Source organism: Narcine bancroftii, chromosome 6 (genome assembly GCF_036971445.1).
Source record: "Narcine bancroftii isolate sNarBan1 chromosome 6, sNarBan1.hap1, whole genome shotgun sequence".
In the NCBI taxonomy this organism is placed as follows: Eukaryota; Metazoa; Chordata; class Chondrichthyes; order Torpediniformes; family Narcinidae; genus Narcine; species Narcine bancroftii.
In genome coordinates, this window is record NC_091474.1 from 231,419,424 (window position 1) to 231,436,138 (window position 16,715).

Consider the following 16,715-nt stretch of genomic DNA (forward strand, 5'->3'; position numbering starts at 1 on the left):
GCGAACGTCACTCTGATTGTTGTCTTCAGGAAGGGATAACCAGAGGTTTGTGATCCAGAGGTCACTGGGGGAAATCGGAGGTGGAGAGGGTGAGCTAATTTAAGTTCTTAGGAGACACTATCTTCTAGGATCTTTCCCAGACTCGACATGCTAATACCATTGTGAAGAAAACATGTCAACCCCTCTACTTCCTTAGAAGTTTGCGGTTTGGTATGACATCAGAAAGCCAGGCAAGTTTCTACAGAGGTGCGGTAGAAAGTGTGCTGACCAGCTGCATCACAGTCTGGTATGGGGACACCAATACCCCTGAGCGAAATCCCTGCAAAAGGTAGTGGACACAGCCCAGGGCATCACAGCAAAACCACCATCAAGAACATCTACAGGGAACGCTACCATCGGAGAGCAGCAGCAATCATCAAGGATCCACACCACCCAGCACATGCTCTGTTCTCACTGCTACCATCAGGAAGGAAGTATAGGTGCCACGGGATTCGCAGATTCAGGAACAGCTGCTCCCCCTCCACTATCAGACTCTTCAACGACAAACTCCATCAGGGACTCATTTAAGGATTCTTACTTTTGCACTTTATTGTTTGATTTTATTCCCTCTGTTTTGCTGTCATTTCTTTATCTGTTTACATTTCTTTATTTGTTTACATGTATACATTGTGTACAGTTTTTTTTACATTACCATTAAGTATTAATTCTACCTCACCCACAGGAAAAAGAATGTCAGGGTTGTATGTGATGTCATGTATGTTCTCTGACAATAAATCTGAGTCTGAATCTAATATTGGAACAGGGATGGAAGAAAGAAGAAGGGACAATATTGAATCCTTACTGTGAGGGCAAGGAGCACCACTTGATGCCATCAATTGCATAGATCAGTTTTCCAAAATCCTTGACTCTAATCCTTGATCAGGGGTCAGTGTTCTAAATAATACATTTGTATTGTGTCATTTGAAGTCATTGCCTCTTTGATTGCTTTTGTGTTGCTATTACCTTGGTGGCAAATACCCCCTCCCTCCCCCAAAAGGTGTAAACTAATGTAATGGAAATCTGCTCTTACCTTCTGAATAGGCGAGCTGTTGAAAACAAAAGATGCATGCACTTCAAATAGTGTCACTCCATCAGAATGGATTTTTGCAATTACACATTCCATGGCTGTCTGTCCAAGGGCCACCACATACAGTGAAGAAAGAAATAAAGCATGAAGGTCTCCAGACACCCTATTGAAGTAAAAACATAAATGCTGGATAAACTCAGCAGGTCAAACAGTGTACCTTATCTTCTTTGGCTTGGCTTGGCTTCGCGGACGAAGATTTATGGAGGGGGTAAAAGTCCACGTCAGCTGCAGGCTCGTTTGTGGCTGACAAGTCCGATGCGGGACAGGCAGACACGGTTGCAGCGGCTGCAGGGGAAAATTGGTTGGTTGGGGTTGGGTGTTGGGTTTTTCCTCCTTTGCCTTTTGTCAGTGAGGTGGGGTCTGCGGTCTTCTTCAAAGGAGGTTGCTGCCCACCAAACTGTGAGGCGCCAAGATGCACGGTTTGAGGCGATATCAGCCCACTGGCGGTGGTCAATGTGGCAGTCACCAAGAGATTTCTTTAGGCAGTCCTTGTACCTTTTCTAGATACATAAGCAACATTTTGGGTTTGTGCCCTTCATATCAAGGCCATAGTCAATGTTTCAGGCTTGAATCCTCCATCGAGGTACATAACCAACATTTCAAGCTTGAGCACCTTCATCAAGGACATGTCCAATGTTTCAGGCTTTAGCCCTTCATTGAGGATGCCTGTGTTTCTCAGATGCCTGCCGACAATTTTCCTTACCTTAAGCCTGAAATGTTGGTCATGTATTTTTTTACCTTTGCTATATAAAGCACACTATTTGACCTGTGGACTTTCTCCAGTTTTGTGTTTTAAACAAATTGAAGATCTGCTGATTGTAAATTGTGGGCTTGAAATTTCCACAACTATATGAATTTAACCAAACGGAGGGCTTTGGCCATGGACTGGTATCTAAAGGAAATATAAAATCAAGATTGTAAAATTACCACCGGAAACTCCAAACTACAGAGGGTGCTGAGGGCAGGAAGGGCTCCCAAAGGGCCTCAGGTGCTGAAGGCTTTATGATCCTGTCAGAGGTTTAGAGCTGGAGCCCCATTTGCCAATTGATCAAACAGATGTCCGTGCAAGCACAGAGGCTGAAGGCGAATCCATGGACTCTCAGTGACTCTTAAGGGACACGCTTTTGCTTCCCTTTGTTTTGCTCTGTAAGGACACTTGGCGACACGAATGGTGACTCTTTGTTTACCTTATAGCAGGCAGAAGGCAAAATTTGTGTAATAGTAATTTCATTACTATGGCATAACAATAAAAAAAGAGCCTTGAAACTACAGAACTTTACTTTACTGTGTAGATGCAGCAAAGTCGAGTTTCAGTGCATTTGTTTGTACTGCATGTACTGCAAAGAGGTACAAGGACTACCTAAAGAAAGCTCTTGGTGCCTGCCATGTTGACCACCGCCAGTGGGCTGACATCGCCTCAAACCGTGCATCCTGGCGCCTCACAGTTCGGCGGGCAGCAACCTCCTTTGAAGAAGGAGGCCACGCCCTCTTCACACTGCTACCATCAGGATGGAGGTACAGGAACCTGAAGACAAACACCCGTGGCGCAAGGACAGCTTCTTCCCCTCTGCCATCAGATTCCTGAATGAAACACCTCACTTTGTCTTCTTTTTGCATTAATTTATTTAGTGATAAAATGTAGTTTATAGCAATATTTGCACCTGTAAAAACTGCTACAGAACAACAAATTTTGTGACCTGTTTATGACAGTAAACTCTGATTCTGATGTAGTCACTCGGGATCCAGGATGAGGCTATAACTTTGATTCAGCATTGGGTTTGTGGGAGAAGCTAGAGAATGTGTGTAGATGATTGCCTCTCTGACTGGAGGCCTGTGACTAGTGGTGTGCACACAGGCCTGTTCTACTCTGACCTTACCCTGATCACGGTTCTTTTCTCCTGTGAATACCCAACTTCCTCCACCTCCAGGCAGATGTTTGTCCCTTTCTCCTTTAATGTCCCCACCTTCATTTTCATCATGTCTTCATATACATATAGAACGCCTTGGGATTCTCCTTAATTTTACACGCTAAGGCCTTCTCATGCCCCCTTCGAACTCTCCAAAGTCCTTTCTTAAGCTCCTTCATAACTACCATATACTTCTCACGAGCCATTCCTGTTTCCTGCTTCCTGTATCTAATATATGCTCCTTCTTCCCCTTGACCAGCTGCCTCACTTGTTTCGTCAACCACGGTTCCCTTTTCCTACCATCTTTTCATTGTCCGAATGTGACAAATCTATCCTGAACCCAGCACAAGTGGTCCTTAAACTTTCTCCACATCAGCTCTGTGACCTCTCCCTTGAACATCTATTTCTAGTTTACTCTCGCTAGTTCCTGCCTCGCCCCATCGTAATTAGCCCTTCCCTAACTAAGCACTTTCCCATTTTGTCTGCTTTTATTCTTTTCCATAACTATGTTGAAGCTAATGGAGTTGGGGTCACTCTCACCATAATACTCCCTCTCCGAGAGGTCCACCACCTGACCAGGTTCATTCCTCAGAATTAGATCTAGTATGACTTCTCCTTTCATTGGATGGTCCACATACTGAGTCAGGAATCCTTGGATACATCTGACAAATTCAGCCCCATCTATCCCTCTTGCAGTAAGAAAGTGCCAGTCCAAATTAGGGAAGTTGAAACTACAACCCTATATTTCCTGCACCATTCTAAAATCTGCCTGCTTATCTGCTCTCGGTGTCCCAAGGGCTATTTAGGGGGCAATTGACTACTCCCAGCACCGTGATTGTAACAGTTTTTAAATGACAACAAACAACAAGGGAAAGCTTTTTAAGCATTAAAATAATGTTTAAATTTCACCAAAAAAATGCTGACCTGCACTGAGGCCCCGTTCCTCCCTGGAGCCCGAGGCTCCCGCTCCTAGCAGGAGCTTGAGGTTCCCGCTGCCCCTGGCAGCCCAAGGTCCCCACTCTCACCGACATTCCAACATCCCCAGTCAGTTAGGCTCAAAAAAAAATTTGGATAAATGAGGATTTCTGATTTGTTTCAGATATCCTCTTTTATCCGAAATTTTTTGATAAGTGAGGATTTCGGAGGATCTGATTTCAGATAATCGGAGTTGTACTGCAGCAAAAGTATAATCAAAAAAGAGATACAATAGATGTTATTCTTTCTTTGGCTTGGCTTCGCGGACGAAGATTTATGGAGGGGTAATGTCCATGTCTGCTGCAGGCTCATTTGTGGCTGACAAGTCTGAGGCGGGACAGGCAGACACGGTTGCAGCGGTTGCAGGGGAACATTGGTGGGTTGGGGTTGGGTGTTGGGTTTTTCCTCCTTTGTCTTTTGTCAGTGAGGTGGGCATATATCATATTTCTCTTTGGCTTGGCTTCACGGACAAAGATTTATGGAGGGGTAATGTCCACGTCAGCTGCAGGCTCGTTTGTGGCTGACAAGTCCGATGCGGGACAGGCAGACACGGTTGCAGCGGTTGCAGGGGAAAATTGGTGGGTTGAGGTTGGGTGTTGGGTTTTTTCTCCTTTGCCTTTTGTCAGTGAGGTGTAATAATGCTTGCTCATAAAACATTACTTCTTTCCTTTCACTCCATTTCCCAGATAATTTCTCAGATTTCTATTCAGATTTCAGAGTACATAACCTGACATCACATACAACCCTGAGATTCTTTTTCCTGCGGGCGAGGTAGAGTTACCACTTATTGGTAGGGCAAAAAAAAACTGTACACAATGTATACATGTAAACAAATAAACAAATGTAAACAAACTAGCTGTGCAATACAGAGAGGGGTAAAAAATATCAATAAAATGAAAAAGTCAGAGCTGTGTAATGGATCTGTATTAATATTAATCCTTAGTTTAATGTTAAAGTTATATTTTATCGAGATATGATTTACTAAGATAGTTTTGGGTGGTTACTGGGGCAGAAAGACAACACAACTTAGCATTTTAAACATAGATGGTTCTTTGTAGCTGGTAGTTGGTTTCACCATCATCAAATGTATTTGCATTTTAAACACTATTGAAAGCCAAAGGTGTTGCACTGCAAGAAGAGATAAAGATTTTTATGATGGTTCTTGAAATAAGTGGGAAAACGGATAGTTTGCTTGAGAATACAAGAAGCCATTTTGTTAGTAAATTCCAGACAGCCTGGAACCAGGAGAAAACCATCAAACAAAGTGAATTACTTTGATTCTGTGAGTAAGTGGACAGAGATGTTTTCGCACATCAGTGTCAAGAGACATTATAAACTTCAAAGACAGAAATGTCACACACCATGTGACATGAGAGATTTTGAGAAATATATTATCAAATTCGGACATTTTTGGATCAATTCAGAAGCTGAGACCCTGTGATAAACGGAAAGGAGTTGGGACCTTGTGAAAGACAGGGTTGAATTACAGAAACCAGAGTAGGTGGTGTTATGTGTTATTCCTAATAAAAGGGGAAATACAGAAAATAAGTGGATTTCAAAAGGGAAACCACTTTCTGACTGGACTTTTGAAAATAAAGAGTGCAGCCTCATCATTGAGGGAAACTCTGTGACTCTTAAGAAGAAAACTTGTCCTCCTGGAAAGACAGGACTTGTATTATCCTATTCATGGGGGATACAACATAAGTAGCTTTTAAATAAGTCAGCCCACTTCTAACTCGCTCTTTAAGATAAATCTCTTTAAGATTTAAGAGAAGAAAACACCCGTGTAAAAAAAAAATCTCTCCGAAAAACATTGAAAGAATTGTGAGTTAAAAGAGGCCTGAAGATATAATGTTTAAATGAGCTTTATAATTATTTTTAAACTTAAAATTTAAGACCTTCCAGCAAGACTAAATTATACTGAAGTTTTAAAAAGTGACTTTTCAGAGTTTGGGACTTTAACATACACACGCATGCACACACGCACACAACACACACTCTCTCTCTCTCTCTCTCTCTCTCTCTCTCTCTCTCTCTCTCTCTTAGATTTGCACATAGTAGGGGTTAAAATTTAAAGTTTACGTTAGAGATAAGTAAGAAATGTCATGTTATTATAGTTTAATAAAAACTATTATTTTGAATTTACCTTTGTCTGGTGAATTTTTGCCATTGCTGTTCCTTTGTCAGTGCTAACAAAGTCTCTTTAGTCCCTAACAAAATTGAGAGGATTGTTAGTTCGTAACAGGGTCATGTCCATGATTGAGTTTGTTGTTGAGGAGTCTGATGGTGGTGGGGTAGCAGCTGTTCCTGAACCCAGTGGTGCGAGTCTTGTGGCACCTACACCTCTTTCCTAATGGCAGCAGCGAGAACAGAGCATGGGCTGGGTGATGAGGATCCTAAATGATTGCTGCTGCCCTCTGATGGCAGTGTTCTCTGTAGATGTTCTCGATAGTGGGAAGGGGTTTGCCTGTAATGTTCAGGGCTGAGTCTTCTGCCTTTTGGAGGCCTTTATGTATTGGTGTCACCATACCGTGATGCAGCCAGTCACCACACTTTCCACCATGCATCTATAGAAATTTGCCTGGGTTTCCGATGTCATACTAAATCTCCACAAACTCCTGAGGAAGTAGTGGCATTGATGAGCTTTCTTCATGATGTCGTTAGCGTGTTGGCTCCAGAAAAGATCCTCCAAGATACTGACTCCCAAAAACTTAAATTTGCTCATCCTCTTTTCCTCGAGAATTGGAGGAGCAAATCTGTAGAGAGATAGGAGACTGATGTACGAAACAATTGGCAGCAAATACTTACACCTGTTAAACACCACAGACCAAAGAGAAAAATATCTCCTCTCCTAATCCTACTGTGTTTCAGCCTTTGTTTCGATTAGTACCATTTGGATCAGATGCATGAGGACTGCAGGTTCCTGTGGAACTGCTCACATTCAGATTCATGATACTTCAGGGGATCTGAAGAATGCAATCTTAGTCATATGTTGTGAAATACAAAAAAAACTTGTAACAGTATTTAAACAAAAAGCTAAGGCTTTTTAAGCATTAAAATAATGTTTAATTCTCACCAAAAAATATATATTGTTATCTCCTATGGACACTGCGAGACTGGCTTAGTTCCTCCAGCGTCACTATCTTGGAAGATCTTTCCTGGAACCAACACACCAATGGCATCATGAAGAAAGCCTCTACTTCCTCATGAGTTTGCGGAGGAGCTAGTGGAGTTGTTCAAGTGAACCGGTACGGACTTGAAAGGCTGACATGGCCTGTTTCCGTGCTGTAAATGGTTATATAGTTATATGGTTATATGATCACCTAATGATCACTGGATTGTACACCTCTGGCTTTCCCCTCCTGAAGTCAACAACCAGCTCCTTGGTTTTGGTGCTGTGGAGTGTGAGGTTGTTGTTGGTGCACTATTCAGCCAAGTTTTCAATCTCCCTCCTGTATGCTGACTCATTGCTTCTTTTATACAACCCACTACCGTGGTAGGGCCAGTGAATTTGTAAATAATGTTGTCGTTGTACCAAGCCACACAGTCATAGGTATAAACTGAGTAGAGGAGGAGGCTAAGAACAGAGCCCTGTGGTGCTCCGGTACTGATGGAGATTGTGGAGGAGATGTTCTTAGCAATTCTCATTGATTGTAGTCTGTAGGTGAGGAAATCACAGTGGGCTGTTGAGTCCCAGGTTTTCTGATCAGCTTTGAAGGGATGATGGTGTTAAATGCCAAGCTGTAGTTGATGAAGAGCATCCCATATCATCACCTTTGCTGTCCAGGCGTTCCAGGGCTTTGTGTAGAGCCAGAGAGATGGCATCCAGCGTAGACCTGTTCCTACAACAGGTGAATTGGAACAGATCCATCTCACTGCTCAGACAGAAGCTGATATGCTTCAACACCAGCCTTTCAAAACACTTTATCACTGTTGGTGTGAGAGCCACTGGTTGATAGTCATTTAGACAGGTTACCACACTCATCTTGGGCACCGGTACAATTGACGCCCTGCCAATGTGAGATGTTGAAGATATCCGTGAATATGTTGATAAGTTGGACAGCACAGAGCTTAATCCTTGACTGGGTACTCTGGACTGGATGCTTTCCTCGGATTCACTCTCCTGGAGGATGATCATCCTGGAGGATCATCAGGGACTTACATTTGGGAGGATGAATAGTTAACCCAAATTAATTAACTCTGTGCCTCCCAGTCTCCTGCCAAGCATTCTGCTAAGCCAGATGCTGGGCAATGTATTAAAGATGCTCGAGGAAGGAGAGTCCTTGTCTGCTCCCTCTGTTTGTGCGGGCAGTGTTACCACCAGCTCTTGGGTCATGCACCTCAAGCCTTTATCATTCTAATCTTTGTGGTATTCACACATTTTGCCTCTCTGGGTTTTCATCATTCCTCCTTCCTTTCTGTGCTCCCCAACTACCGCTCTCCTTCCATGCCCCTGTTCCCTTATCTCCACCACCACACAGGTTTGGAACAGAACTGGAAGGTGACAGCTTAAATTCTAATGGCTAAAGGCTCGTCAATTGTGGCAATGCAGATCTCCGCTGTGATTCTCTCCCTCTGCTCCCCATCCATACTCCCTGCTGCTCTCAAGCTCCACGACCCACCTTGATGAAGGGCTTGAGCCCGAAATGTCGGTTATATTTCTTTATCTTTCCTCTATAGAGTACAAGGTTTGACCTGCTGAGTTTGTCCAGCATTGTGTTTTTACTACGTATTTAGCCCTGCACCATGTTAAGATCATCTCACTTTCCCCCCCAGAAGATCATTTAACATAATTTTCAAGTAAATGTTGGCAATTTCATCCATAGGTGGTTGTCCGTGAACTGTTAGCTCAGTATGCAAGACAGTATGAAGAAAGTCCCGTTATTGGATTGCTGAGGAGCTGGACTGCAACCGCAACCGACAGCTTAAGGACCAGGTACCCCTCTCTATAATCACAGGAAAGGACAGGGATTTGTTGCTGTTCTTGTATTTTTTTTTTCTGTTTTTACAAAGTACCTATTCAGCTGAAGAGAGTAAGAATTTTGATGCAGTTAAGTCTGCAGATGTTGGAGAAGTACACAAAACACAAATGTAATGGGGAAACTCAGAAGGTCGTGCTGCATCAAAGGGGTGACCTGTTGAAAGGCCCAGGCCAAAAACATCGGTTACCCTTCCGATAGATATTGCATGATCTGCTGAGAAAATCCAGCGCATTTGTGTATTTCATAAGAATTTTGATACTTACCTACATTGTACATATGATACTAAACTAATTATCATTAAGGGGACTATTTTAATCAGTCCAGCAGAACATCATCCAAACATTCAACATGCGTCACTTAATTGAAGTTTTGTAGGAGTGGCAAATAGACTCAATGACCATAACTCATCTAATGTTGTCTATAGAGTGTTTAACAATCCCCCATGAGACAGACTGAGCCCCAAGGATCTCCTGATAAAGTGCATGCGAGGCTTCTTGTTTTGTATGATAGATGCAAAATACTGCAGCTGCTGGAATCTGGAACAAAAATCAGACTCTGGAAGAACTCAGCGGGTCAAGTGCAAGTCACTACGTGAGATTCGCATGGCGGTTGGCGCCACATTATTACAAGAGCCAGCGACCCGGGTTCGAATCCACCACTGTCTGTAAGGAGCCTGTACATACTTCCCATCTCTGCACGGGTTTCCTTCGGGTGCTCTGGTTTCCTCCCACCCTTCAAAGTGTACGGGGGTTGTAGGCTAATTGGTGTATTTGCTGGGGGGGAAGGGGGGCACAAGCTTGTGGGGCATAAAGGCCTGTTACTGTGTCTAAATTTTTTTTTTAAATTAGCATGCTGCTTGACACACTGACTTCTTCCAGCATTCTGATGTTTGCTTTACATGATGTGCGCCAATTATTTGGATAAATGTAGGGACCATATTTAAGAGTTTTGTAGATGGCACCAAAATTGGCAGTGTGGTAAATGGCAAAGAAGAAAGTTACATGCTGTGAGAGATTGGTCAGGTGGGCAGGTGGATTTCAGTCCAACAAAATGGGAGGTAACATCAGCTGAGAGGATAAACAATACAAAGAAAGCAACCATGAACAAGGCCCGCCAACGCTCAACTTACTCAACAGACTGAGGAGATTCGGCATGTCGACGAATGCTCTATCAAACTTCCATGTGTGTCCCGTGGTAAGGAGATTGATTAATTGCATTATTTTATCCTATTCAGAGACTTGGCTGCCCAGCAGCACAGAAGGTTGCAGAAATTGACAGACATGGCCAAGTCCATCATGGTCACTGACCACCTGGGCATTGAAGACAACTACATGAGATGCTAAGTCAACAATGCTGCTAATAAAATTACCCCTATCACACTGGCCATGTTTTCTTCTTGCTGCCACCTTCAGAAGCCCAGTTTTGTTTTCCAACAGCTATCAGGATCTTGAACTCCTTACCAGAGGAGTCCTTCAGGACCACCAAAGATCTGTCTGCACTACTGACTCAGAAAATGTTACCTTGTGTTTAAACAAACTTTTTTTCTCTCTTTCTTTTATATTTTATTATATTTTCTATCTCACGTGTGGGTTTTTTTGTGTGCTTTATGAACCTAACAAGCTGCAACGTGTAAGACATTCATTGCATCTGTACATTGAATTGACAGTGCGCTCCATAATGTTAGGGACAAAGACACCTTTTTCCTTTATTTGTCCCTGCGCTCCACAGTTTTAAATTTGCAACCAAACAATTCACATGTAATTAAAGTGCACATTCCATATTTTATTCAAGGTTATTTGTATACATTTTGGTTCGACCATGTAAAAATTACAGCATTTTTTCTTCATTATGATGAGAATCCTTCTGTCATCAGCATGGAGGTCTTCCTTGGCCTTCCAGTCCCTTTGTGATTGCTGAGCTCACCAGTCCGCTCTTTCTCCTTAGTGATGTTCCAAACTCCTGATTTTGGTCATCCTAAGGTTTGGACGATGTCTCTTACTGTTTTATTTTTGTTTTTCAGCCTCATAACGGCATCTTTGACTTTCATTGGTACAACTCAGGTCCTCACGTTGAAAAATGTCAACTGCAGATTCCAAAGGTGATGAAAAATGTAGAAGCAAGCCCAGCTCTCTCAAACCTGCACCAATGAAGCAATTAAACATCCTGAGTGCTTACAAACACCTGTGAAGCCAAATGTCCCAAACATTAGGGTGTCCTCAAATGACATAAAATGTATAAAAAGTGCTGCAATTTCTGCATGGTCAAACCAAAATGTAGGAAAATAGCCTTGGATAAAATCTGGAACGTGCACTTTAATCACATGTGAATTGTTTAATTACAAATTTAAAACTGTGGAGCACAGGGGAAAATAAAGGAACAAATTGTCTTTGTCCCAAACATTATGAAGGGCACTGTATGTGTAGTGTGTATATGACAATAAACTTTGTTAAACTACCAGACGAATAGTTGAATACTGAATAGTGTGGAGAAACAATAAGGCCATAACCGAAGTCCTCGTACTTCGAATGAAATAAGAAGGAGATCAGTGCTTAAGGAGGCATTCATAAAATTGACAGAGGTTTAAATCAGCAAGATTATGCTAAAACAGTGTCAGACACCAGTTAGGCCTTCTCTGGAGAATTGAGAATACAGGAAGGAAGTTATCTTTATCTGAATGGGAGGTCCGTGAACTTATGGCACAAATCAGTGCAAGAAGGTATGATTCAGTGGCCATTACTGAAACGTGGTTGCAAAATGGAGAGGATTGCGAATGAAATGTCCAAGAACATCAGATAATAAGGAAGGACAGGCAGGAAGGTAAGGCAGGTGGGGTAAGTGCTCTTAGTTAAGGAAGAAATCAGGCCAATAGTGAGAGATGATGTAAGATCTCATGAGCAAAATGTTGAGTCCATTTAGAGATTAGGAACTGTAAAGTGAAAAATTCATTAGTTGGACTTGTCTAGAGTTCACCCAATAATAGCATAACGGTGGCACAGGCAATAAACCATGAAATACCGGAAGCATGTAAGGATGGAATCACAGTTATTGTCGTGGACTTTAACGTGCATATAGATTGGGTGAATCAGGTTGGTCAAGGCAACCTTGAGGAGGACTTCATAGAATGGATTTGGGATGGCTTTCTTGAACAGCATGTAACTGAACCTACAAAGGAACAGGCTATCTTGGATCTGGTCCTGTGCAATGAGACAGGTAAATTTAGCGATCTTGTAGTTAGGGATCCTCTTGGAAAAAGTCACCACAGTATGATTGAACTTCTCATCCAAATAGAGGGTACAATAATGCGATCTAAAATAAGTGAGTTATGCCTGAACAAGGAAAACTACAAGGGGATGAAGGAAGAGTTGGTTAGGATAGACAGGGAACCTAAGCTATATGGTTGAGGAACAGTGGAGAACTTTCAAAGGGATTTTTCATGGTGCTCAATAGGTCTTTTTCTTCTTTGGCTTGGCTTCGCGGATGAAGATTTATGGAGGGGTAATGTCCACGTCAGCTGCAGCTGCAACAGAAGTATATTCCAGTTAAAAGCAAGGACAGTCAGGTTGGGGGAAGCCAGCCTGGGATAACTAAGGAGAGTCAAGGAAGGCATCACACTAAAAGCTCATGCATTCAAAGTCACCAGGAGCAGTGGGAAACAGAAGATTGGGAAACCTTTGAGAGGCAAGAAAGGACCACGAAGCAAGCAATAATGAAAGGGAAGGTGGACTATGAGAAAAGATTAGAACAAAATAGTTTAAAAAAGACAGTAAAGATTTTAATAATTACGTAAGGTGCAAAAGGGAGGCTAAAATGAAGATGAGAAGGGAAATTGATATTGGATAATGAGTAAATGGCTGAGGCTTTGAATAACTCTTTTGTGTAAGCATTCATGGTCGAACATGCCAAGGACAGTTGCTCTGGATGGATGGGAGGCAAGGACCTGGATGCAATAGCTATCGCTAAAGAGGTCATACTCAGAAACCTTGAGTGTCTAAAGAAAGATGAATTCCCTGATCCTGATGGAATGCATCCCAGACGTTATAGTCAAAGCTTTGGTGATAATTTACCAAAATTCTCTGCACTCTGGGAAGGTCCTAGCAGATTGGAAGACAATGAATGTCACACCCTATTTTAAAAATGTAGGTAAAAGACAGGGAACTATGGGCCAGTTAGTTTAACATCTGTAGTTGGGAAAATGCTTGGAGCTACCATTAAAGAAGAAATAGCGAGGCATCTGGAGCGAAATGGATCCATCCGGCAGACACAGCATGGTTTCAGCAAAGGCAGGTCCTGTTTGACAATTTTACTGGAGTTCTTTGAGGATGTAACAAGTGTAGTAGGTAGAGGGGAGTAGGTGGATGTTGTTTACCTGGATTTTCAAAAGGCATTCGATAAGGTGCTGCATAAAAGAGGTACAAGTATTCTCTGATGAAATTCACTGGTACCTGTCACATTGACCATCGCTAGTGGTCTGCTCTAGCCTCCGATCGCGTGGCCTGGCGACGCACCATTCACCAGTCTGTCTCCTCCTTCGAGAACGAACATAGGGCTGGCCTTGAGGACAAAAGGAGACGGAGGAAGAACTGTGACACAGTAGCACCAAACCCAGAACAGAATTTCCTTTACAGCCACTGCGGCCGGGCATGACTGTCCCTCATTGGCCTCGTTAGCCAGCAGGCGTGGACAGCCCCCTTCCTAAATCTTCGTTCGAGAAGCCATGCTGACATGTCCTGTACTATTACTTGACAATAAAGGAATTTTGAATATTTTTTCAGTATGGGGATAGGAATGGCTTAGAAGGTTACAGACCAAATAGGTCAAGCTAACTTGGTTGGTATGGACAAGTTGGGCAAAAGGGTGTCTTCTGTGCTGTATGACTGTGTGATTCTACAACACCCACTGACCCCACTCTTACATCCACATCCTTGATTGGCTTTTAATATCCATCCCTCAATGAGGAGTGGTGTTACCATTATCCCATTCCCTCCTTCCCAAGGCTGCTGGGGGTCACTTACTATGCCTGGGCACTGATCTCTGTTGAGAACCTGGTGCAGACAGTTGATGTCTGTCTCCCTTGCCCTGGTTACTTGCTGGTGAAATTCACTTTGTTTTAAAATTCATTTTGCGGATAGTGAACATAGCCAACATTTATCGGCTATCTGGAATTGCCCTTCAGAAGTGGCGGTGAGTTGACTCATGACCCGCTGAGGTCCTTTAGGTGTCGATGCTCCTGTCGTGCTGTTAAATGGGCTTTTGACCCCGAGACTATGCAGGCCCAGTGATTATATTTCCACGTCCGGGTGTTCTGTGGTTGGATAGGGAGCCTGAAGGTTGTGGATTTGGAGGAGGTTGAGGGTTTAGCAGCTGTTGTCGGAGCAGTCTGGGGGAGTAACTGCAGAGCCTGTTACAGATGCAAATTATGCCCAACAAAGGGCCCTAGCCTGAAACGTTGGTTACCCTTTACTTCCTGTGGATGCAGCGTGACCTGCTGAGTTTCTCCAACCCATTTATGTGTAGCATGTTGGAGATGCTGCATACTGGAGTTACGTGGTGAAGGGAATGCATGTTGGTGACCTTGGATGGATACCAGTCAAGGGGGCTGCTCTATCCTGGGAGGTGCCAAGCTTCCTGAGGACTATCAGAGCTGTGTTAACTAATTGCTCAGGTGCGCATTGTGTCCCCTCCTCCAAGCACAGACTCCTACTTTCTTACAACATGGAAGGAGGCCACTTGGCCCACCAGGTCCATGCTAGCTCTCAGAACAGTTCCACCATTCCCATACTCACAGTTATTTATTACTGAATATTTATTTTCTTTATTTACAGTCAGTTGTTTACATTTCCTTCTTTTGTATACATTTCTTTCTTCTTCAGAACAGTTTACAGTAAAATGAATCTCAGGGTTGTATGTGATTTTTAAAATTAGTTAATTTTAGGCATACAGCATAGTAAAATGCCCTTTCGGCCCAAGAACCCATGTTATCCAATTACTACCAATTGACCGACAACCCCTTGTACATTTTGAACAGAGGGAGGAAACTGGAGCACCCTGAAGAAACACACACAGACACAGGGAGAACATACAAACTCCTTACAGACAGCACCAGATTCAAACCCCGGTCGCTGGAACTGTAACAGTGTTGTGCTAAATGCTACACTAACAATGCTGCCCTGTATATACATGACATACAGGAGATGTCATGTATGTGTACCAGAACTAGTGGCGATATCTGTACCCTCCTGATGAATGGGCCCCCTGCATAGCTGCGGCCGAGGTGAGAAGAACCCTATCCAAGGTGATCTCACAGAAGGCAGCAGGGCCAGACAACATACCTGGTTGGGTACTGAAGGACTGCACAGACCAATTGACAGAGGTCTTCATGGATGTCCTCAACACCCCACTGCAGCAGTCCATCATTCCCGCAGGATTCAAGTCAGCCATCATCATCCCGGTACCCAGGTGGGTGACAATAACAGGCCTCAGTGACTATCACCCTGTGGCACTGACCTCCACCTGTATGAAATGCTGAGAGTGTCAGGTGATGGAACGCATCAAATCACACCTCCCAGAGATGCTGGACCAATTTCAATTTGCCTATAGAAGAAATGTTCCACAGATGATGAAATAACCTAGTCACTTCACTCCATCCTGGCCCATCTAGAGAACGACACTTCGTATGCCAGCCTGCTGTTCATTGGCTTCACTTCGGCATTTAATACGTTCATTCCCCAGAGGCTAGTGGAGAAGCTGTCCTCGCTGGGATTCAACACCCCTCTCTAACTAGAGTCTGGACTTCCTAGTGGAAAGACCATAGTCAGTCCAGGTCAGTATCAGAATGTTGAGCCCTGGCACACTGAGCACTGGCACACCTCGGGGCTGTGGGCTCAGCCCACTCCTCTGCAGACTATTGATCCATGACTGCAACGCTGGATCAAGCTTCATCAGTGTAATCAAGTTTGCGGATGATCCAACAGTAGTCGGCCTCATCAGCAACAACGATGGATCGCTCTACAGAGGAGAGGTGGAAAATCTTGTGAAATGGTGCGAGAATAACAACCTGAGTCTCAACGTGGACAAAGTGAAGGAGATGATCATGGACCACCCTCCACTGTACATCAACAGCTCCGTAGTAGAGAGAGAGTAGAGACCACCGAGTTCCTTGGAATTCACTTAACTAATGACCTATCTTGGACAAACAACATCTCCTCAATTTTCAGAAAAGCGCAACAGCGACTGCACTTCCTGAGAAGACTGAAACGGGAAAGGCTACCAACCACCATTGTGTCAACCTTCTACAGGAGCTCTATCGAGAGCATCCTGGCCGACTGCATCACAGTGTGGTACAGCTGCTGCAGAGAAATGGACCAGAGGTCAATCCACAGGACCATAAGACTGGCAGAGAGAATGGCTGAAGTCTCCCTCCCTCCATCAACGTGATCTACTGGGATCGTTGCCTGAAGAGGGTGCACAAAATAATGGAGAACCTCTTCCACCCTGCACACAGCATCTTTCAGCTGCTCCTGTCGGGGAAGAGATGCAGGAGGATCAGAGCCAGCACCTCCAGGCTGAGGAACAGCTTCTTTCCACGGGCAGTGAGAACGCTGAACGACCAAAGGAACTGCTCACACTAAAACATCCAAGACTCTCATTTGAACAAAACCATATTTATTTATTTGTATAGATAAAATACTTGTCCTGCTTATGTATTGTTTGTCTGCATGTGTGTGA

The 16,715-nt window shown here is 43.5% G+C and overlaps 1 protein-coding gene across 11 annotated transcripts in view; it reads left to right on the forward strand.

Annotated features, from left to right (window-relative positions):
- The window catches only part of acoxl (acyl-CoA oxidase-like), a 434,711-nt gene that overhangs the window by 293,557 nt on the left and 124,439 nt on the right, over positions 1-16,715 (forward strand). For all 11 annotated transcript variants that reach the window (XM_069887663.1, XM_069887664.1, XM_069887661.1 and 8 more), the window contains one exon: positions 8,835-8,944. In XM_069887663.1, the coding sequence (XP_069743764.1) occupies positions 8,835-8,944 (110 nt within the window). The remainder of the gene's footprint in view (positions 1-8,834; positions 8,945-16,715) is intronic.